The sequence below is a fragment of the Fundulus heteroclitus genome, chromosome 13 (genome assembly GCF_011125445.2).
Source record: "Fundulus heteroclitus isolate FHET01 chromosome 13, MU-UCD_Fhet_4.1, whole genome shotgun sequence".
Taxonomy (NCBI): domain Eukaryota; kingdom Metazoa; phylum Chordata; class Actinopteri; order Cyprinodontiformes; family Fundulidae; genus Fundulus; species Fundulus heteroclitus.
In genome coordinates, this window is record NC_046373.1 from 26,628,949 (window position 1) to 26,653,148 (window position 24,200).

Below are 24,200 nucleotides of genomic sequence, written 5' to 3' on the forward strand. Positions count from 1 at the left end.
AGTAGCTTTAAACTTGACTTACTTCCAACCTCCAGTCTGGTTCCTCCACCAAACGTGTACCACAGTGATACAAACTCATTGAGCCGCCGTACAAAAACCTCTGACTGTAGAGACACGGCTCACTCGCTTTCATGAAAACAAACTTCATCAATAAAATCTGCTGCCTCTGTCATATAAAAATATTTTAAATCTGGATGTAAACTACTCATAATTATAATGATTTTATTATTACGTAACTGATACTTTTATTTACAGCACACAGGATTATAAATAATGTTAGCATGTTTTATCCCCCTAATAAATTATTGTATATAGCAGTTGTTAGTCTAAGGAAAAGAGTTTAGATTAATAACTTAATAAATCACTCTGATAAACTACTATTCAATGCAATGCTGCCTCACAGGGGCAGATTGTCCTGTGTCCTATTCAGGGTTTGGTCACAAGCCTGGATAAATGCTGCATCAGGAAAACGTTTGCCAAATTTACCATGTAAGACGATAACATGATCTCCATATCAGATTGATTGAGAACAGGGTGAACAACGACCGCTATTGATGCTGGCGGAAATTGGCCTAATGTTGGTCAGCAAGGATGAAGAGAAAGAAGAGGAGGAGAAGAATAATAACAACAGTCTATGACTGAGAGTAGAGACTTTAAATGGAGTTCTCCTACATGATGATATAATTAGGGATGATCAGAAAGTAGGTGGAGAGTCATCCATTGGTGTGGCTGCAGACTTTTGGCATGCTGAGGTGAGTGAACCTTCATCAGGGCACACAGAGCGTCTGCATAAATGATTAAATCATTTATATTAGTGCTACGGTGGAATAGCGCTGGTGTCAAAGCTTTTGCAGTTTCATATACAGTATGTGCAGTTTACATGGTATCTCAGAGCTGATTTTTATAGGGTATATTTACTCATTCATTCTTGGTAGCTTGGTTTAGCTGGTGGTCAAATTACTTTTCTTTAAAATCAAAGGTGTAGAAAGACATTACTGGGCTAACTCAGTGGATCTTTATGTGCCACTACAAAAAGGTATTATATACAATTGATTTTAATTTGACTTGGTCTGTTTCATCCTCCTCGGGCTAAGCCAGTAGATCTTTTAAAAACACATCTGTTTAGGATTGCCTCGACTGTTCTAGTTAAACTATTTTACTGAAACATCATTAGTTCAACTTTGTAGTCCAACTGTTTTTAAGGTTTGCTTTTAGTTTCTATTTTTCCATATTCTAATTTGTTTCAACATTTTATACCTACTTGCTTTCATTCTGTTTTTTTCCTGTATTTTAATCATGTAAAGCACTTTGCATTGTCTCTGTACTGAAATGTGCTTTACAAATACATTTGTCTTGCCTTGCCTTATGTGCCACTAAAATAAAGGTTTTACAAACATATGATTCACAAAATTCACAAAATTTACCTAAATGTTAGTACAACAAAATTATCAATTTTAAATACCTTTAAAAATAATGGAGTTTTCCAAAGAATTGTTTAATAAGTCAAATCTAGAATTGCAAAACATTTAAAACAAATGTAAACTTTGGGGTGGTTTATGCTCTTGAAATCTTGAAAATCTAATTTGTCTGCAAATTGAACTTTTAATAAAGTAAAGTACCATTACCACAAAAACTAAATATTGAAACGATTTGAAATATAAAGAATCAGTGGAAAGATGTTAAAAGTGCAGATTAGGCTGAAAAAAACATTCAAAACAGTTTCAAAAAGTAATCTTAAGAATATTTTCTATAAATCATTTATCAGTTTTTGCACAGAAACAGAATATTTTGACTGAAAGAGCAACTGCAACTTAAAGACCCCAGTTCCTACAGGAATCACTACAGAGCATTTCCATAGAGAGGCACTTTGCATCAGCAGCACCATGCTCCAGTGCTCTGGGAGAGTTTATAGTCCTGAGAGTTGAACACTGGAGGACTGACAGCTGTCCTTCATGACAACAGAAGACACAGAAATCCTCCTCATCAAAAACATGACTTTGATCTGCGTCCTCATCTGGACTCTCCTCTGCTGCTGCTTCACAGGTAAAGTCCAGAGGATCAAACTCCTCTCCTCTATCAACATCTGTCCCTCTGAAATGAAGCCCACAAAACCATCAAGCTGCTTTATGTTTTTGTCTCTGTGTCCTCAGAGTCCAGAGGTCAGGTCACAGTGACTCAGCCTGCAGCAGTGACAGCTGATCTGGGAGGATCTGCCAGGATCCCCTGTAGGACCAGTCAGGATGTTTATCTTGATTCAGGCGGCCGCTATCTAGCCTGGTATCAACAGAAAGATGGACAAACTCCTAAGAGGCTCATTTATGCTTCCAGCTCTCGAGACTCAGGGACTCCAAGTCGTTTTACAGGCAGTGGATCAAACTCTGACTTCACTCTGACCATCAGTGGAGTTCAGGCTGAAGATGCTGCAGTTTATTACTGTCAGAGTCTTCATGTCATCAGCGGCCAGTTGGTGTCCACACAGTGAAAAACAGTCGTACAAAAACCTCCCTCAGTCAGACTGAACAGAAACTGCAGCTGAATGTCACAGCAGACTCTGACACAGCTCACTAAACACAGACACACACAGAGTAACAATCATTATGTGGAGATAGTTTTTACTCACTAATAAACACAAGTTTATACTTTTCTATAGGAGAGGGCAGAGGAACCAAACAGAGAACTTTTACTCCCTGACAGTCTGGGGTCATCTGCCCCGAGCCACCTCTTTCTCACTGCCTTTATTATCAACTTCAAACAAGGGACAAGGGGGTTTACAGCATGGGGTTTGGCACACAAAGAGGTTTAGGGTTAATATACATAGCTGGATAAAGCAAGACATTCCTCATCTGGTAGAAGCATCTGTTATTCCTGTGTGAAGTTAAAACAATAGAACATTCGTGCAAGCCAGCTCTTTAAACAGACTAAATGCCTGTAACTTAATAAAAATAAAATGATCCTGCATTGTTACATTTGATCACTGATTTACAGCAGTGATCAGATGTAACAATGTAGGAGAAAAGCAACAGTGTGCATGAACAGTGTGCAGGTGAATGTCCAGCCATTGCTTATGTGCAAAAACAATGGTGCAAAAAGGCATTTGTATGGAAAAGTATGGTGCAGTGCAAAATAATGTGCAAAAATGCAGTTAACGCTGGGTTGTGTACTATTTAAATGGATAAAAACAGTTCGGCAACGTTGGTAATGCCAAATAATAATGCAAATGTGATGCAGAGTTAAGTTTAGAGTTCAACAGTATGATGGCAGTGGGGGAAAAGCTGTTGCAGAACCTGATGGACCTGCAGCGGATGCTATAGAACCTCTTCCCAGAGGGCAGCAGGGAGAACAGTCCATGGTGGGGGTGTGAGGGATCCCTGGTGATGGTAAGGGCTCGGGACACGCAGCGCTGGGATGAAATGTCCCTAATAGAGGGAAGAGGAGCCCTGATTATCCTCTCTGCTGAACAGAAACTGATTCTGTTCAGTGAGCAAATTAAAACACTTTCTCCTTTAGTCCTTTAACTTCAGAGCTTTTGTTAAAGAAACAGAAGGAGATAATGTTCAAACATATGAACAAAAATTATTCTAGCTATATTTTCAAAATTATTTTTGCTTTAATTTCCAAAGCTGAAGCAGTTTCAGGCAACTTGACTATGATGATAACCTTTAAACTTTTTGACCTCTCACAGGTATTTAAACAGATTTTTCTGGAGTGACACTATATCAATATTCCAGTCAGAAAACTATTGTGTGTGATCAAAAATAAAGGAATGACATTACAAACATTGATAAAACATTATCAGAGTAAACTGGAAACATGGAGGAAATATTTCAGGATTAAATGTGATGAACTTTGTAAATAATCTGAAATTCTGAATTCCTCCCAGAGGCAGCAACTGACTGAACTATTTTTATAAAGACTCAATTTGAAGTGTAATTTCACTCATACTGCACAACCTTTATTGATACACATAAGCTACCACGGTACCTGGAGTTTTTCCATTTATGATAATTTACATATTAAACTGTTCTTTCAACTAAACCTCCCTCAGTCAGACAGAACAGAACAGAAACAGCAGCTGGAAGTTACAGCAGACAGCCGTGTTTACGCGAATAAGATTTCCAGACGAGATTGAAATGTATCCAGAGTAAAAAACAAACATCAACAAAGAAAATGGCGCGTCACTCTACAACTTTAAGGGGAAAAGCAGAATTAAATTATTTTGCAGACCACTGGTCACAGTAACATCAGTAATACATATATTATTCAGAATAAATTTCCTTTACTGACATTGCACAAAAAAGCAAAACATGGTGCCAGAAAAGTCCAGTTAAAAAACAAAACATGCTCAAATAATAAGAACATATGTATGTAAACATACAGTACGGCAGAGGACAGCCGTTGTGATCGATGTGGCCATCCCGAGTGATCCTGGCTCAAGGAAGAACTAGAAAGAGCCTGGAAGGTGAAGACAACAGTAGTTTGTCTTCACCTATATATATATATATATATATATATATATACACACACATATATATATACACACATATATATATATATATATATATATATATATATATATATATATATATATATATATATATATATATATATATATATATATATATATATATACATACACACACACATACACACACACACACATATATATATATATATAGGGAACACTAAAATAACATTCTAGATTTAAACACATTCTAGATTTGAATGAATGAAATATTCTTATTAAATATCTCTGGAGGAGACCCAGAAGGGCTATGTTTCTCGGCTGGCCTGAGAATGCCTTGGGATTCGCCCGGAGGAAGAGGAGATGTCCAGGCCTCCCTACTGAAGCTGCTACCCCCCGCCACCCGACCCCGGATAAGCAGAAGAGGATGGATGAATGGATGGATGGATGGATACTTTATCCTTTACATAGTTGAATGTACTGTCAAAAAAAAATCATACAAAAAGTATCAATGTAAATCAAATTGATTAACCCATGGAGGTCTGGATTTGGAGCCACACTCTAAATTAAAGTGGAAAAAGACACTACAGGTGGATCAAACTTTGATGTAATGTCCATAAAACAAGTCAAAATGAGGCTTAATACCTGGGCATGCTCCTGAGGGATCTCCTCCCAGATCTGGACTAACGCATCCGCCAACTCCTGGATAGTCTATGGTGCAACGTTGCGTTGGTGGATGGAGCAAGACATGATGTCCCAGATGTGCTTGATTGGATTAAGGTCTGTGGAACGGGCGGGCCGCTCCATAGCATCAATGCCTTCGTCTTGCAGGAACTGCTGACACACTCAAACTACATGAGATCTAGCATTGTCTTGCATCAGAAACCCAGGGCCAACTGCACCAGCACATGGTCTCACAATGGGTCTGAGGATCTCATCCACGTACCTAATGGCAGTCAGACTACCTCTAGCGAGGATATGGAGGGCTGTGCGGCCCCTCTAAGAAACCCCACACCATTACTGACCCACTGCCAAACCGGTCATGCTGGAGGATGTTGCAGCCAGCAGAACGTTCTCCGCGGCATCTCCAGACTCTGTCACATATGTCATATGTGCTCAGTGTGAATCTGCTTTCATCTGTGAAGCACACAGGGAGCCAGCAGCGAATTTACCAATCTTGGTCATCTCTGGCAAACGTCATGCACGGGGTTGGGCTGTACATATAATCCCCACCTGTGGACGTTGGGCCCTCATACCACCCTCATTGAGTCTGTTTCTGACCATTTGAGCAGACACATGCACATTTGTGGCCTGCTGGAGCTCATTTTGCAGAGCTCTAGCAGTGCTCCTCCAGTTCCTCCTTGCACAATGACGGAGGTCACGGTCCTGCTGCAGGGTTGTTGCCCTCCTACGGCCTCCTCCACGTCTCCTGGTAGCACCTCCATGATTTGGACACTACGCTGACAGACCCAGCAAACCTTCTTGCCACAGCTCACATTGATGTGCTGCACTACCTGAGCCTCTTCTGTGGGTTCTAGACTCCGTCTCATTCTACCACCAGAGTGAAAGCACCGCCAGCATTAAGGAGTGACCAAAACATCAGCCAGAAAGTAGAAGAATTGAGAAGTCTGTGTTCACCACCTGCAGAACCACACCTTTTTTGGTGGTCTTGCTAATTTCCTCTAGTTTCCACCTGTTGTCTATTCCATTTGTACAACAGCAGGTGAAATTAATTACCAATCAGTGTTGCTTCTTAAGTGTTTGATTTCACAGGAATGTGATTGACTTGGAGTTTCATAAGTGTTCCCTTTATTTTTTGAGCAGTTGTGTGTGTATATATATATATATATATATATATATATATATATATATATATATATATATATATATATATATATACACATCTATATATACACATCTATATATGTGTGTGTGTGTGTGTGTGTGTGTGTGTGTGTGTGTGTGTGTGTGTGTGTGTGTGTGTGCTTAGAAACAATAAACTGAAACCTCCAACCTCATATTCGTAAATTCATATTGTTCCAAACTCCCTGCAGGAATCAGCCAGAGCATTTCCATAGAGAGGCACTTTGCATCAGCAGCACCATGCTCCAGTGCTCTGGGAGAGTTTATAGTCCTGAGAGTTGAACACTGGAGGACTGACAGCTGTCCTTCATGACAACAGAAGACAAAGAAATCCTCCTCATCAAAAACATGACTTTGATCTGCGTCCTCATCTGGACTCTCCTCTGCTGCTGCTTCACAGGTAAAGTCCAGAGGATCAAACTCCTCTCCTCTATCAACATCTGTCCCTCTGAAATGAAGCCCACAAAACCATCAAGCTGCTTTATGTTTTTGTCTCTGTGTCCTCAGAGTCCAGAGGTCAGGTCACAGTGACTCAGCCTGCAGCAGTGACAGCTGATCTGGGAGGATCTGCCAGGATCACCTGTAGGACCAGTCAGGATGTTTATAACAACAACTATCTAGCCTGGTATCAACAGAAAGATGGACAAACTCCTAAGCTGCTCTTTTACTATGTTGGGAGTCGAGTCTCAGGAACTCCAAGTCGTTTTAATGACGGTGGATCAAACTCTGACTTCACTCTGACCATCAGTGGAGTTCAGGCTGAAGATGCTGCAGTTTACTACTGTCAGAGTTATCATGAAATCAGCAGCCAGAGGGTGTTCACACGAAAAACAGTCGTACAAAAACCTCCCTCAGTCAGACTGAACAGAAACTGAACTGCAGCTGCAGAGACTGATTCTGTTCAGTGAACAAACTAAAACACACTTTCTGGTTGTAATCAGGTAAAATTGACTTCAGAGCTTTTCTAAGAGAAGTATAAAACGATCCTGTTTAAAATTCTAAAATATTTTAACTACATTTTGAAGCACTTTGAGACATCTAGACAATGACAATGACCTTTATGACCTCTGCCTCACAGGTGTTTAAAACTGACTTTACGGGAGAGACACTATATCAATATTCTAGTCAACAATTTACTCACTGTAATCAAAAAATAATAACCACATTACAAACATTCCTGAAACTGTATGATAATAAAACAAAACATGAATGAAACATGATAATGCTCAACTTCACACATAGCTGAACTTTCAGCTTGGTGTGAAGGAACATTAAAGGAACTTCAGTCCTTTAATGTCACCAAACATGTATTATGACGAATAATTTGTGAGAGATCAAAATTTTTGAGGCCCCATGCAGGGTGTCTGCCCCTGCATGGGGCCTCTGGTGTGCTGGGGCACTAAAGGACAAATACACTTATTTCAAGATAATGTTATATACTCTTAGTTCCCTTTCCTCTGTGGTAGGAACATTCTTAATGAGATCTCTGTCCCTGCTTTGTGTTTGCCATTTCTGCTTTATGGGGATCACACTTAGTAACTTTAAGGAGCACACAGGTCTCTGAATGTCCAGCAGTCAGACGACTACAGGAGGCGCTGAGGACACTCCTCATGGGAGAGAAAATCTGCTCACACAGATATGTAGAGCTGAATACTGTTAATAAAGCTGTGTCATTTTCTTGAGTCAAACCTGCCAGACAGTTAAAGGTAAGCTCCATGATTATGAACAGCTGTAGATTCCAGCTACTGTTGTAGATTCACAAACTTTGTCCTCCACACAGTCGAGCTCTTTATTAAAACTCTTGATAAATGTTGTGCTTATTGTACATATCCTTTAAATTTCTTCACCCTTAAATATTGAATTGTCTTTAAAAAAGTATTAAGATAATAACTTTAAAAACATTAGACACATAAACTAACAAAGATAAGATGATGCTCTTCAGTACTTTTGACAGGAGCATCTTTAAGTATTTTTACTGAAATCATAAACTTTTGTCTAAAATAGAGCAAAAAGGAAATTCTAAGCTGTATGAATGCCTAAATTGAAAATGTCCAGTGCAACAGTTCTAGTAAAACAATAAATATATTTAAGTAATAAAGTAAAGCCACAATTATTTTTTGTCAGTTTTATTTCAATCATCAAGTTATACATGAACAGATGAACACTTATGGAAGAAAAACAGAAAAACGATTGAAGAGCAAAAACAGAGCAGTAGCAGAAAAAGACCAGCAAACTCCCAGTGAATGAGCTCAGGACTGGGAACAGTGGTCTCTGGTCAGCGTCTGTGTGACTGCAGGCTGGGAGCCCTTGGAGGCCTCACAGGTCACAGAGCCCACCTTCCTCCACTGGTCTGCAGGGAGCCTCAGGGTGCTGCTCCAGCTGTAGAGGCCGTCCTTCTGCAGCACCCCGGGGCTCCTGCTCTGCTCCCAGCTGCTGCTGCTGCTGCTGCTGTCGTCCACCTTCCAGGACAGACTCCAGTCTGAGGGGAAGCCCTTGTTGGCCAGACACATGAGGGTGGCCTTCCCCTGCTGCAGCTCCTCACTGGAGGGGGGCAGCACTGTCAGGGTGGGACGGGCATCACCTAGGAGACACCAATCAGGTTAGAGGACAGGAACTAGAATCTAACAACAGTCATTTCAACTCTTGTCCTGTTAGAGTTAATTTTCTCCATAAAGAAGTTTCTGACAGATGTCTTTCTGCTCTAACAGCCACTCAGCTCACGCTCTGTTTCACTTCCCTTTCAAAATTGTTCATGCATATCAGCTCAGGAAGACTCAGAATACAGTTTGAACTAAAATATATCAGTACTGAAATGTAGAAGCAATATATTACGTTTTTACCTGACATTCAAAATAACATTGGTTGTCATTTTCTTTACAAAAGGGAATAAAAGTTTATATACAGTTCTATATATCATATAGTAACATTTCAAATACATTTAAACTGTTCAGAAGCTCTGATCAATATCAGAAGTTTTCTCATGTCTATCATCAATACTTTGAGATTATGCTTCAAGTATCTCAGAAACAAAATGTACGTTCTTGGACGACTGATCCTTATTGTCATGACAATTACTCTTCAAATCGTTGACATTTTACTTCCAGTGTTGCTTCACACTTTAACCCTTGCTTTATGGTCTTATTTAAAACACAGTATAAGAAAATAATAAAAATAAAGATATAATTTCTACTTTCAACAGGACACAGAACTATAACTAAAAAACATCTAAACATTCACTGAGGCTGATTCCACGACCCAAAGTCCTCCACAGACATAAAAACTGATTGAGCTGCTGTATAGAAACATTTGACTGCAGAAAGACACAGTTTCCATACATTTTCAGAGTAAACTAAACCTTCAGCCTCAGATTATCCACCAAAATTATCACAATTTAGTTTCATCCTTTATCAAAGCGAAATACTCTAAACAGACAATTATTACTGAAAACAAGCTTTTACTGTGACTTACTTCCAACCTCCAGTCTGGTTCCTCCACCAAAAGTCCACCACAGTGATACAAACTCATTGAGCCGCCGTACAAAAACCTCTGACTGTAGAGAGACACGGCTCTCTGACTTCAGACTAAACTAAACCTACAATTTAGATAAAACACCTACAAAATCTGTCTATGTTCCACCCTGAAGAAGCTCCTTATCATCTACAAATTCAGATTTTTGTTCACCAAATGAATTTTTTTTTTTCTAAATGTTCTGTTTGTTTGAAAAGAAAATGTACAATTTTTTTCCTGGTTTATTTGGAAAAAAATAAACATTGGCTAAACAAGAATGTTGCTTGTAAAAGAATAGCTTTAAATTTGACTTACTTCCAACCTCCAGTCTGGTTCCTCCACCAAACGTGTACCACAGTGATACAAACTCATTGAGCCGCCGTACAAAAACCTCTGACTGTAGAGACACGGCTCATTCGCTTTCATGAAAACAAACTTCATAAATAAAATCTGCTGCCTGTGTCATATTCAGGTCTTCTAAATCTAGATGTAAACCAATCATAATTATAATTGTCATGAATTATTATTATTAATTGATAATTTAATTTAAAGCAAATAGAATTATAAATAATGCTAGCATGTTTTATCCCCCAGAAAATTATTTTGTATAACAGTTATTAGTCTAAGGAAAATAGTTTAGATTAATAATTTAATCCATCACTCTGGTAAACTACTATTCAATGCAATGCAGCCTCACAGGGGCAGATTGTCCTGTGTCCTATTCTGAGTTTGGTCACAAAGCTGGATAAATGCAGAGAGTTGTATCAGGAAGGGCATCCGTTGTAAAACGTTTGCCAAATTTACCATGTAAGACAATAACATGATCTCCATACCGGATTAATTGAGAACAGGGTGAACAATAACCGCTATTTATGCTCGGGGATATTGACCTACTGTTGGTCAGCAAGGAAGAAGAGAAAGAAGAGGAGAAGAAGAAGAAAGACAACAGTCTATGACTGAGAGTAGAGACTTTAAATGGAGTTCTCCTACATGGTGATATAATTAGGGATAATCAGAAAGTAGGTGGACAGTCATCCATTGGTGTGGCTGCAGGCTTTTGGCATGCTGAGGTGAGTGAACCTTCATCAGGGCACACAGAGCGTCTGCATGCATGATTAACTCATTTATATTGGTGCACGGTGGAATAGCGCTGGTGTTAAATCTTTTGCAGTTTCATGTGCAGTTACATGGTATCTCAGAGAAGATTTTTAAGGGGTATAATTGCTCATTCGTTTTTGGTAGCTTGGTTTATCTAGTGGTCAAATTGCTTTTCTTTAAAATCAAAGGGGTAGAAATAAATTGCTGGGGCTAAGTCAGTGGATCTTTATATGCCACTAAAATATAGGTATTAAATACACATGATTTTGATTTGAATTGGTCTGTTTCATCCTCCTCGGGCTAAGCCAGTGGATCTTTAAAAACACATTTGTTTAGCATTGCCTTCGACTGTTCTAGTTAAACTGTTTGACTGACACATCATTAGTTCAACTTTGTAGTTCAACTGTTTTTTATGTTTGCTTTTAGTCTCTATTTTCCCATGTTCTATTTTGTTTCTAAATTGTATTCCTACTTGCTTAAATTTTTTTTCTCTGTATTTTAATCATGTAAAGCACTTTGCATTGTCTCTGTACTGAAATAAAGTAAATTTGCCTTGCCTTATATGCCACTAAAATAAAGGTGTTACATACATATGATTTTGATTTGACCTGGTATGTTTCATCCCCATTATTCACAAAAATTAAATTAAAGCTGCAGCCTAAAAATGGAAAGATGTTAAAAGTGAAGATTGTGCCTGATAAATCGTTAAAAACAAAAGTAATGTGAAGAATATTTTCTATACATCATTGATGGGATTTTGCACAGAAACAGAATATTCTGACTGAAAGAGCAACTGCAACTTAAAGATCCGTGTTCCTACAGGAATCACTACAGAACATTTCCATAGAGAGACACTTTGCATCAGCAGCACCATGCTCCAGTGCTCTGGGAGAGTTTATAGTCCTGAGAGTTGAACACTGGAGGACTGACAGCTGTCCTTCATCACAACAGAAGACACAGAAATCCTCCTCATCAAAAACATGACTTTGATCTGCGTCCTCATCTGGACTCTCCTCTGCTGCTGCTTCACAGGTAAAGTCCAGAGGATCAAACTCCTCTCCTCTATCAACATCTGTCCCTCTGAAATGAAGCCCACAAAACCATCAAGCTGCTTTATGTTTTTGTCTCTGTGTCCTCAGAGTCCAGAGGTCAGGTCACAGTGACTCAGCCTGCAGCAGTGACAGCTGATCTGGGAGGATCTGCCAGGATCCCCTGTAGGACCAGTCAGAATGTTTATAACAACAACTATCTAGCCTGGTATCAACAGAAAGATGGACAAACTCCTAAGCTGCTCATTTATTATGCCAGCACTCGAGAATCAGGGACTCCAAGTCGTTTTACAGGCAGTGGATCATACTCTGACTTCACTCTGACCATCAGTGGAGTTCAGGCTGAAGATGCTGCAGTTTATTACTGTCAGAGTGCTCACTATATTAGCAGCCAGTGGGTGTTCACACAGTGAAAAACAGTCGTACAAAAACCTCCCTCAGTCAGACTGAACAGAAACTGAACTGCAGCTGCAGAGACTGATTCTGTTCAGTGAACAAACTAAAACACGCTTTCCGGTTTTAATCTGGTAAAATTGACTTCAGAGCTTTTCTTAGAGAAGTATAAAACAATGCTGTTTAAACTTCTAAACTCAAAATATTTTAACTAAATTTTGAAACACTTTGTTAACATCCAAATCTGAAGCTGTTTCAGGCAACTAGACAATGACAATAACCTTTGAGCTTTATGACCTCTACCTCACAGGTGTTTAAAACTGATTTTACAGGAGAGACATAATATCAATATTCCAGTCAATAAACTATTCACTGAGATCAAATAACTACATTACAAACATTGCTGAATCAGTATGAGAATAAAATAAAACATGGAGGAAACATATCAGGATAAAATGTGATGAACTCTGTAAACATTCTCAACTTCACACCAAGCTGACTTTTCACATCTTCAGTCCTGTAATGTCACCAAACATGTATTATGACTAATCGTGAAAAGAGATCAACATTTTTTCGTTTACCTTTTAACTAATTGTCAACATTTATATAACTATATTGTCTATAGTTTGATAGACAAAGCCAGGTCATATTATTCAACTAGAAATTTAGGCTCGCCATGCCTCAGTGTTCTGCTGTTGTCCTACAATCAGACGATTTTCTTTTTTGATCCGAAACCCCTCAGTGTCTGGAGATAAAGCACAGCATGCAAAAGGATTAAATATGTAAGAAAACATTACGGTGAACATAAAATACTTTTAATCTTATTCTGCAGTAAAAAGAGGCTCAATGTGAGTTTCATAAGCAGAATTTTTTTATTGAATACAAAATCAAATATAACTCCCATCATTACATGGTAAAATTATTACTACCGGGTCGTCATTAGTTTAGTGAGAAACAAAACTCAAAATATTTTATTTTAATTATCTGTTTCAAATTATCTAAGTTTAAATTATTGTGAAAACATGTTTTTATCCTATTTTACATTAATCAAAGATGAAGCTGTATGCGGCAGCTAGAGTGACTGGCTATGACCTTTGACCTTCATGATATCTGATTAACAAACAAATTAAGATAAAATGGAAGTTAAATAATTTTTAATATACAGAGACATAAGCTGTATAATTATACCAATTAAATAACTCTGGTGTCTCAATAGTTTATCTAACAAATAGTAAACATGAATCAAATCTATAATACAAGTTAAATTGTCAATAAAAAGGTAAAAAAAAACCAGAATAATCTCACATTGCTATGTGAGTCCTTTCAGCTGCTCACTTATTCAGGAGTCGCCACAGCAAGTCGTTACAACTTAGACAGAGACTAGGAAGAGTTTTCAAGCCAGATTCCCTTCCTGACACAACCAGAGCTTGAACCTGGGTCCCCTGTATCAAAGATGCAGACTTAGCCCACAGTCACATCAAAGACTGTATCACAATATGAAGGCTGATACTGTTTTCTTTAAGATATTTTTAAATGTAAAACATCAAAATGGATATATCATTTAAAATTGTGGACTAACTACACACAGACTCGTGTTTTCAAGCGTGTGTTTCTGTTAATTAGGATCATTTTCTGCTAACAGTTAATGAAGAGTTGATATTAAAGATTAGATTATTACATCAAACTAATAAAAACAGTATTGTGGGCCTAAAGAAAAGTAGGTTATTTTTAAATGTACTTTTAATCTGAGAAATGAGCCTCATTGAATTGCGTATTCTAATTAATTGAAAATCAATAGATTAATAGTAATATATTTTCAGAATGAAAGGAAAGATTAATCAGCAAGAGGTTCTGTAACTTAAAAGAAATGCTCTGCTGTATTGATTCTAGGCTGATAAAACGTGAATATGGTGTCAAAAGAGGGAGTTATCTCTGTGACTTATTTACCTGTTCTGCAACAAAAGCTTTTGGAGGTCAGAGGAAGTCAGGAAAGTCGGGGAGAAGAGGCCAAGTTTAACAAAGGAGTTCATGGAAAATAGGAAAGGACTCGCTGATTCATTTAAAACCCGCTATTATGTGCAATAAATATTCTTATTGCTGGACATAGCAGAAGAAATTATTAAATGAGCATTAAATCATTATTGCAAACATACCTTTCCTACCTGTTTACTTTAAGCTGCTTAAACGTAAGCTAGCCTTTCTTGTCCTATTATCTGATTTGAACAAAGTTAAAAAAAAATGGGGTTTTAACATTTAGGTTGATACCTATTTTGCAGGTTATTTCAAAAGTCAAAACCATCTGCAATGATCAGAAACCCTTTATAGAAACTGAGCACATTAGAAGAGAACATGGTGACAGAGCTGAGCTCCATGTGACTGACTGTGTGTGTTTGCATATGTGTCCTGCCTCTCTGCTCCCAGCTGTTAAGAGGTCAGTGTTGATCAGTGGCTGTCCAGGCCTTTCAGAGCCACTGACACACCAGCAGCACGATGATGATGTTACTGACTCTACTGCTGACCACCCTGGGGCTCCTGGTTCACGGTGAGACTCTCTGCTCAAAACCTGGTTTTGTTGGTATTTCACTATGATGGAGAAACACCAATAAATCATTGCTGACCTTGACTCACATTTACTTCATAATTAATAAAAGTTTCTCCTTCTCTTCCAGGTTCATCAGGAGACATAATCGTGACTCAGTCTCCAGCATCTCTGTCTGTTGTTCCAGGACAGACTGTCTCCATCAGATGTGAAACCAGTGAATATGTTGGTAATAATCTGCAGTGGTATCTTCAAAAACACGGACAGAAACCAGAGCTCCTAATTTATGATGCCGTTTCACGCTGGTCTGGAGTTCCTGATCGTTTTAGTGGAAGTGGATCTGGTTCTGACTACACTCTGACCATCAGCAGAGTTCAGGCTGAAGATGCAGGAGTTTATTACTGTCAGCAGGATTACAGCACACCGTTCACACAGTGATACAACGTCGTACAAAAACCTCCCCCAGCTGCAGAGGAACTGATCCACAGCTGCACTGAAGCACAAGTTTGACCTAGAATGGGGTTCATAATTTTCCACAATACTATCTGTTTCCATTAAAATTTGTCTTATTTAATACTATAAATGACTAATTAGACCATATACAAATCTTAATATCAGTTCTGCTTTTTGTTAGTAGACTTCAAGACTTAAAGAAATAGGATTTAGTCATTCACTAAGATGGACACAAATACAGAGAATCGTTGAAACTTGATCCTGACAAATGTTTACATGCATGTCAATCAGATTGTCTATCGGCATAAACCACCCACCTCATTCAGCTTATTATTTAATTCTGACTGAACTGTTTACATTAAAACATTTTCATTCTGATCAGCTGTATATTTCAATTATTTTTGTCCATGTAAACATAGCTGGTGTCACAGTTCACTAAAGACAAACACAGAATAGCAGTCATTTAGTGTTAACATTTAAATAAAAAACTCTTGCCTTGCATATATTTTGCAGATTGATTTCAAGTTAAATTGTTGTTTATAGATAAAAAAAAAACACATTGAAAGAAAGAAAACCTTTTGGAGCACTAAGTTTAGCTCTACTGACTGCACATATATCTCAGGTTCTGACTTAGGTTTACTAAAAAAAAGTGACTTCAGTTTAAGCATCAGTTTCTTTTCAAGATGCAACACAGCTGTAATGGAAAAGTTATTTATGTGTTTTTTAGAAAACCCTGCAATTACAAATTGATGTCAGAAATAACATAGCTGTTTAACATCAGACAGGTAGGGAAGTCAATTCAAGTCAACTTTATTTGTGTAGCACATTTCAGTAGCAAGGTGGTTCAAAGTTTAAATCATGAAAACACAAAAACATCAAACGCATTGAAATGGTCACCAGTTGTGAGACCAGTAACAAACATTAAATTGTATCAAGTTAAAACACCAATACACATCAAATCTGTTGGTCAGTGTTCCTGTTATTATGGGCTAAAAGCAAATCTGAACAGGTGGGTTTGCAGCCTTGATTTAAAAAACTGTTTCGGCTGATTTGCAGTTTTCTGGATGTTCGTTCTAGATTTTGTGGAGCATAGACGCTGAATGCTGCTTCTCCATGTTTGGTTCTAGTTCTGGGAATGCAGAGTAGACCAGAACCAGAAGATCTGAGTGGTCTGGAGGGTTGATATAGAAACACCAGGTATTTAATGTACTTTGGTGCTAATCTGTTTAGTGACTTATAAACTAACATAAGTATTTTAAAGTCTATTCTACAGGGAGCCAGTGTAAAGACTTTCGATCTGAGGTGATGTGCTCTACTTTCTTAGTCTTAGTGAGGACATGAGCAGCAGCGTTACAGATGAGCTGCAGTTGTCTGATTTATTATGTGCGGCAGACATGTGAAAAACTGTTGCAGTAATCAATGCAGCTAAAGATAAAGGCATGGATGGGTTTCTCTAGATCTTGTTGGGATATCAGTACTTTAATCCTGGAAATGTTCTTCAGGTGGTAGAAGGCTGACTTTGTAACTGCTCTGATGTGTCCTAGAAGGTTCAGGTCTGAGTCTATCACTACATCCAGATTTTGGGCCTGATCACTAGTTCGTAGTTGTAATTGTCATGGTTGAGTTCTGGTTTGACTTCATTTTTCTGTTATTTTCATTGTTTTTATCTCATGTGGGTTTGACTTTATTTATTGTTCGTTTTCATTGTCATCAGTTATTTTCTGTCATCCTCACTTCACCTCCTTAGCAGTCAGTCACACCTGATAATCATTTGCTTGTTAATTAGTCAGACCGTTGTTTCTCCTGTGAAGTACTCTATTTAAACCTCCCTCTGCCTTCAGTTCAGCACTGAGCCGTCTTCTGCTATCCACCACTCCATGCCAGTCCCGCTGTAAGGCTTTATATTCTGCTGTTCGTTCCTGGAGAAGTTCTGCTCTTTGTCCAGGTGTCTTCTGTGAATTGCTAACCTGACAAGCTGCTCTGGAGAAGCTCTGCTCTGTGTCCTGGTGTCTCCTGATAACTGCTAACCTGACTAGCCGCCCAGAAGAAGTTCTGCCCTGAGTACTGGTGTTGATATGAGGCCTGCTAGCCGAGCAGCACTAGCGAGTGTGGACTCTCTCTCTCTCTCTCCGGGCCGTCAGCTCCTGCCATCACCTACATCCCTGACCTTCTGCAGTCCTGAACCTCCGGTCTTCATCACTTACCACCCAGCATATTTCCTTCAATAAAAACTCAAACTTTTTGTCCCGTGTGTGCGTCCTGAGTTCATCGATAAACAAACCCTGACAGTAATAACTTAAGCTGCGTGCTGACTCTAGTTTGTTCCTCTTTAGGTCCAAAGATAACTTCAGTTTTGTTTCCGTTCAGCTGGAGACAGTTTTGGCAAGTCCGTGCATTGAGTTGTTCTGAGCATGCATTCAATACATGGATGGGTTCAGAGTCACCTGGTGGGATTGTGATGTAGATCAGTGTATCGTGTGCATAGTTATGGTAACTACTCTTGTTTCTTGGTATAACCCCAGTTAGTGGGATCATATAGATATTGAATGGAAGTGCCCAGGATTGAACCTTAGGGTACCCCACATGTGAGTTTTGTTTGCTCCAGTCGCTTTAATAATATCATGGTCAACAGTGTCAAATGCTGTGCTGAGGTCCAACAGAACTAGAACTGTTGTTCTTCCGCAGTCTGTATGTATGTGGATGTCTTTGAACACTTTGACAAGGGCGGCCTCAGTGCTGTGGTGAGCATGGAAACCGGACTGAAAATCATCAAAGTGGTTTGTCATTGTAAGGAAGCTATTTGACTGTTGAAACACAGCTTTTAAAATAACTTTACTGATAAATGGCAAGTTGGAGATTGGCTTGTAATTCTGCAGATTTGATTTGTCCCTATTGCTCTTTCTATCAGTGGTTTTATAACTGCTGTTTTCAAAGCCTGGAGGAAAACATCTGATGAAAGGGATAAATTTATGATCAGCAGGAGGAGCTTAACTGATTCCTTAATGTAGTCATTTTGTCTGTATTTATCTTTCAGCATAACATTGGTACTCCACTTGGTGTGGATGTGCAGATGAACCCTCTAATTATTAGAGGGTTTTCTTTGCATAGAAGCTGACAAATTCATTGCAGGCCTGGGTACAATGGAATTCAGGTGGATCAATAACAGGAGGGTTCGTGAGTCTTTCAGTTGTGATGAATGAAGTGGGGACATTTTTAACATTGCTTTTATGAATTCCACAAAGAAATCATAAAAAAATCATTACTAAGATTCGCAAAGACTCTTTGTAGATTTAATATTAAACTTTAAGTAAAGTTTTATGCCATTTACGTGCAGCCCTACGACACAGTTTTCTTTGAAATCTCACTAATGGGGCTTTTCTCCATGGAAATTTCTTCCTACCAGAGACAACTTTCACTTTAATGGGCGCAATGGAATCAATATTGTCTGAAATCTTAGAAAGGAAATGATTTACTAACTCATCATGTGGGTTATAACACAGAAATTACTTCAAATATGCAGATTGGAATTGGTTCTGACTCTGAGAAATCCAAACCAGGTGGTTCTGTTGGAATATGGCATGTTTTTTGGGCACTCAGAAGAGAAGTACCTAGCTATACATGATACAACAGCACACTGTTTTTCCAGATTAGGTTGGATTCCTCTATTTGTGGAGCACCATTTTCTCTCCAATTTCCTAACACTGTGCTTTAAAGAATTCAGCTCTGGATTTAACCGGGGAGCCAGCTTCCTGTGAATAGTTACCTTCTTTTTTCAGGGTGGCCACGTTGTCTGATGTAAATCGCAAGTTTTCTACTTTTTAACGTTTGACGCTTTAAAGTTTGCTACAGCATTGTCTGATAAAGATTACTATAATTAAAACATTCTTTTGGAGGTGGAGAAATCAGTTAAATTCAACTCAGAGGTTTTTTAGTGTATGTGTGTGTGTCCTGTCTGGCAATATTGCATTGAGAATTGCTGTCCTAATGCCAAAAAAGCCCAAGAGATTTTATTTTCACAAGTGAAGCCTTACTGCTTTTACCATAGTGCTCTGCTTGATGTATACATGCAGGAAGTTTATTAGATTTTATGCCTGGACTATTTCATGTTCAATGGACACTGTAATGGGAATGTAGAAGAGGGAAAGAAAGGAGAGAAACAGATGCGACAAAAATGCCAAAAAGGGAGAAAAGTTGAAAGAAGAGAGGAAAAGTAGAGAGCAATATAACATCCTCCGAGTCTGCTTCTACACCTGCAAAGAGAGATATAAAAATAACAGCAAAACCATCCAATAAGCGCCTTGAAAAATATACAGTATTAATTAATATGACATGCATAAAGTGAGAGTTATTAATAATAATAGGGGTTTTCTGTATAGAAGTGAATCTATAAGCACCTGAATCCTAGCAACTGTGGGTGTTTGTGAGAGTGTGCTTGTGTATGTAAGGTTTATCCATGAGAAATATGTTAAATAGTGGTTGGAGTCAATGACCCACCCCCCAGAGCACCAAGGCAGATAACAGGGGAACCAGAACCTCAGATGCCTGAAGGGACCCCCAGAGAAAAGGTGCCCAAGAGGGGACAACACAGGGAAACTTCCTCCCCCATCTGAGGGAAGAGGATAGGCGGGCCCCAGGAAACCCCCCAACAGCCACAATGCCGAAGACCCCAGAAGCTGCGGGCACAACCCCATGGACCCCACCGGCAGCCAGGTACGAATCCAGGCATGGTCCCAGAGCGAATCCAGGCATGGTCCCCAGGCACCCAAGGCCCCAGTGGCACATATTCATCCACATAGTAAAAACAGTTGTACTAAAACCTTCATTCAGACTTAACAGGAATTGAACCGTCTGTCGCACAGAGGGTGGAGGTTTCAAATGACTGATTGTTTTACACACACACACACACACACACACACACACACACACACACACACACACACACACACACACACACTGCAGGCTGAAGAATACATTATCAAACTTTGCTTAAATTGTTATGTGTTTCCTCTATTTACCTTTACATATGTGTGGACGTTACCAAGTCGTTCTAAATAAATGTTAACAAAATAAAAGAAGGCCGTAGTTTGATTTACTTAACTTTAGAGAGTCAAAACTTCAATATAAAATAAAAATAAACAGTTTGCATTTCTTTAACACAGTTTGTCTTTTTGCTGTTATAACCGGAGGATGTCCAGCAAAATCTAAGTATGACAAAGCCAAGTATGTGATGGCTTTTGTGAGAACCCTGTGATCAGCGACTCTTCATGTAATTTATTTTATAATCGCAATAATAAACTCGTGACATTTGCACAACTTTGATCCTTTCTCAAAATACAGTATGTTAAACATCTACTTAAAAACACTCCAGAGACCACATCCCTGGCTCCCTGTTCAATACTGGACACAATACAAACTACTCCACATTGCTTAGAAAACCCTCAGTAATCCCCCTCCACCCCCATATCTCACTGAGCCTCTTCAAAGTCACTCTGCCAGCCACTAAGTTCTTCTGACTGTAACATCCTGACCCCCATCAGAACAAGCACAGTACTACAGGGTACCAAGGCTTTGCCTCCACTGCTCTACCTCCCTGGAACGTCTCTTCCTCATAACATCATGGACTCTTGCTCTTTACCTACCTTTAATTCACTACTCAAAACCAACCCCTTCAACCTAGTCTATCCAGCACGATCCCCTTTTCAACTTGCAGCCATTCGTTTATGTTGTCTGTACCTTTGAGTGTCGTAAAAACTTATTGTGAAATTATAAAGGGATTTGAAGCTGTTTAAATAATCTGTATTGAAAATGTCCAGCGCAATAGTTCTGGTAAGAAATGAATGCTAACAGACAAACAAATATTGCTTTTGTTGGTTTTATTTAAATCATCAAGCTTTACAAAAACATACGAACATATATGGGAAAAACAACTAACAACTAAAGAGCAAAGACTGAGCAGTAGCAGGAAAAGACCAGCAAACTGCCAGTGAATGAGCTCAGGACTGGGAACACTGGTCTCTGGTCAGCGTCTTTGTGACTGCAGGCTGGGAGCCCTTGGAGGCCTCACAGGTCACAGAGCCCACCTTCCTCCACTGGTCTGCAGGGAGCCTCAGGGTGCTGCTCCAGCTGTAGAGGCCGTCCTTCTGCAGCACCACTCGGCTCTTGTTTTCTTCCCAGGTGAAGCTGCTGCTGCCGTCCAGCGTCCAGGACAGACTCCAGTCTGAGGGGAAGCCCTTGTTGGCCAGACACATGAGGGTGGCCTTCCCCTGCTGCAGCTCCTCACTGGAGGGGGGCAGCACTGTCAGGGTGGGACGGGCATCACCTAGGAGACACCAATCAGGTTAGAGGACAGGAACTAGAATCTAACAGCAGTCATTTCAACTCTTGTCCTGTTAGAGTTGATTTTCTCCATAAAGAAGTTTCTGACAGATGTCTTTCTGCTCTAACAGCCACTCAGCTCACGCTCTGTTTCACTTCCCTTTCAAAATTGTTCATGCATATCAGCTCAGGAAGACTAAGAATACAGTTTGAACTAAATTATATCAGTACTGAAATGTAGAACCAATATATTACGTTTTTACCAGATATTCAAAATAACATTGGTTGTCCTTTTCTTTAACAAGGGAATAAATGTTTATATACAGTTCTATTTATCATTTAGTAAAACATCTTATAAAATTAAACTTTTCAGAAGCTCTGATCAATATCAGAAGTTTTCTCATGTCTTTCATCTATACTTTGAGATTATGCTTCAAATAACTCAGTAACAAAATGTATGTTCTTGGAGGAATGATCCTTATTGTTGTGACAATTACTCTTAAAATTGTTGACATTTTACTTCCAGTATTGCTTTACACTTTAACCCTTGTTTTATGGTCTTATTTAAAAGACAGTATAGGAAAATAAGAAAAATAAAAATATAATTTCTACTTTCAACAGGACACAGAACTATAACTAAAAAACATCCAAACATTCACAGAGGCTGATTCCACGACCCAAAGTCCTCCACAGACATACAAACTGATTGAGCTGCTGTACAGAAACCTTTGACTGCAGAAAGACAGTTTTCATACATTTTCAGAGTAAACTCAACCTTCAACCTAAGATTATCCACCAAAATTATCACAATTTAGTATCATCCTTTATCAAAGTGAGATACTCTAAAGAGACAATCATTACTGAAAACAAGCTTTTACTGTGACTTACTTCCAACCTCCAGTCTGGTTCCTCCACCAAAAGTCCACCACAGTGATACAAACTCATTGAGCCGCCGTACAAAAACCTCTGACTGTAGAGAGACACTGCTCTCTGACTTTAGACTAAACTAAACCTACAATTTAGATAAAACACCTACAAAATCTGTCTATGTTTCACCCTGAAGAAGCTCCTTATCATCTACAAATTCAGATTTTTGTTCACCAAATGAATTTTTTTTTTTCTAAATGTTCTGTTTGTTTGAAAAGAAAATGTACAATTTTTTTCCTGGTTTTATTTGGAAAAAAATAAACATTGGCTAAACAAGAATGTTGCTTGTAAAAGAATAGCTTTAAATTTGACTTACTTCCAACCTCCAGTCTGGTTCCTCCACCAAACGTGTACCACAGTGATACAAACTCATTGAGCCGCCGTACAAAAACCTCTGACTGTAGAGAGACACGGCTCATTCGCTTTCATGAAAACAAACTTCATAAATAAAATCTGCTGCCTGTGTCATATTCAGGTCTTCTAAATCTAGATGTAAACCAATCATAATTATAATTGTCATGAATTATTATTATTAATTGATAATTTAATTTAAAGCAAATAGAATTATAAATAATGCTAGCATGTTTTATCCCCCAGAAAATTATTTTGTATAACAGTTATTAGTCTAAGGAAAATAGTTTAGATTAATAATTTAATCCATCACTCTGGTAAACTACTATTCAATGCAATGCAGCCTCACAGGGGCAGATTGTCCTGTGTCCTATTCTGAGTTTGGTCACAAAGCTGGATAAATGCAGAGAGTTGTATCAGGAAGGGCATCCGTTGTAAAACGTTTGCCAAATTTACCATGTAAGACAATAACATGATCTCCATACCGGATTAATTGAGAACAGGGTGAACAATAACCGCTATTTATGCTCGGGGATATTGACCTACTGTTGGTCAGCAAGGAAGAAGAGAAAGAAGAGGAGAAGAAGAAGAAAGACAGCAGTCTATGACTGAGAGTAGAGACTTTAAATGGAGTTCTCCTACATGGTGATATAATTAGGGATAATCAGAAAGTAGGTGGACAGTCATCCATTGGTGTGGCTGCAGGCTTTTGTCATGCTGAGGTGAGTGAACCTTCATCAGGGCACACAGAGCGTCTGCATGCATGATTAACTCATTTATATTGGTGCACGGTGGAATAGCGCTGGTGTTAAATCTTTTGCAGTTTCATGTGCAGTTACATGGTATCTCAGAGAAGATTTTTAAGGGGTATAATTGCTCATTCGTTTTTGGTAGCTTGGTTTATCTAGTGGTCAAATTGCTTTTCTTTAAAATCAAAGGGGTAGAAATAAATTGCTGGGGCTAAGTCAGTGGATCTTTATATGCCACTAAAATATAGGTATTAAATACACATGATTTTGATTTGAATTGGTCTGTTTCATCCTCCTCGGGCTAAGCCAGTGGATCTTTAAAAACACATTTGTTTAGCATTGCCTTCGACTGTTCTAGTTAAACTGTTTGACTGACACATCATTAGTTCAACTTTGTAGTTCAACTGTTTTTTATGTTTGCTTTTAGTCTCTATTTTCCCATGTTCTATTTTGTTTCTAAATTGTATTCCTACTTGCTTAAATTTTTTTTCTCT

At 38.7% G+C, this 24,200-nt stretch overlaps 5 gene segments (V, D, J or C); 3 read left to right on the forward strand and 2 right to left on the reverse strand.

Moving 5' to 3' along the window:
* The first annotated feature begins 1,991 nt into the window (after positions 1–1,991).
* On the forward strand, positions 1,992–2,482 carry LOC118565472. The segment is given in 2 exon segments: positions 1,992–2,043; positions 2,151–2,482. Coding segments are annotated over 2 exon segments (384 nt in total).
* A 4,059-nt stretch (positions 2,483–6,541) lies between these two features.
* On the forward strand, positions 6,542–7,200 carry LOC118565473. The segment is given in 2 exon segments: positions 6,542–6,725; positions 6,833–7,200. Coding segments are annotated over 2 exon segments (459 nt in total).
* A 1,235-nt stretch (positions 7,201–8,435) lies between these two features.
* Positions 8,436–10,945, reverse strand: LOC118565474. The segment is given in 3 exon segments: positions 8,436–8,906; positions 9,794–9,829; positions 10,888–10,945. Coding segments are annotated over 3 exon segments (426 nt in total).
* Positions 10,946–11,910: 965 nt separating this feature from the next.
* On the forward strand, positions 11,911–12,496 carry LOC118565296. The segment is given in 2 exon segments: positions 11,911–11,962; positions 12,070–12,496. Coding segments are annotated over 2 exon segments (375 nt in total).
* Positions 12,497–21,220: 8,724 nt separating this feature from the next.
* LOC118565292 lies at positions 21,221–23,040 on the reverse strand. The segment is given in 2 exon segments: positions 21,221–21,683; positions 22,923–23,040. Coding segments are annotated over 2 exon segments (429 nt in total).
* Positions 23,041–24,200: the final 1,160 nt, after the last annotated feature.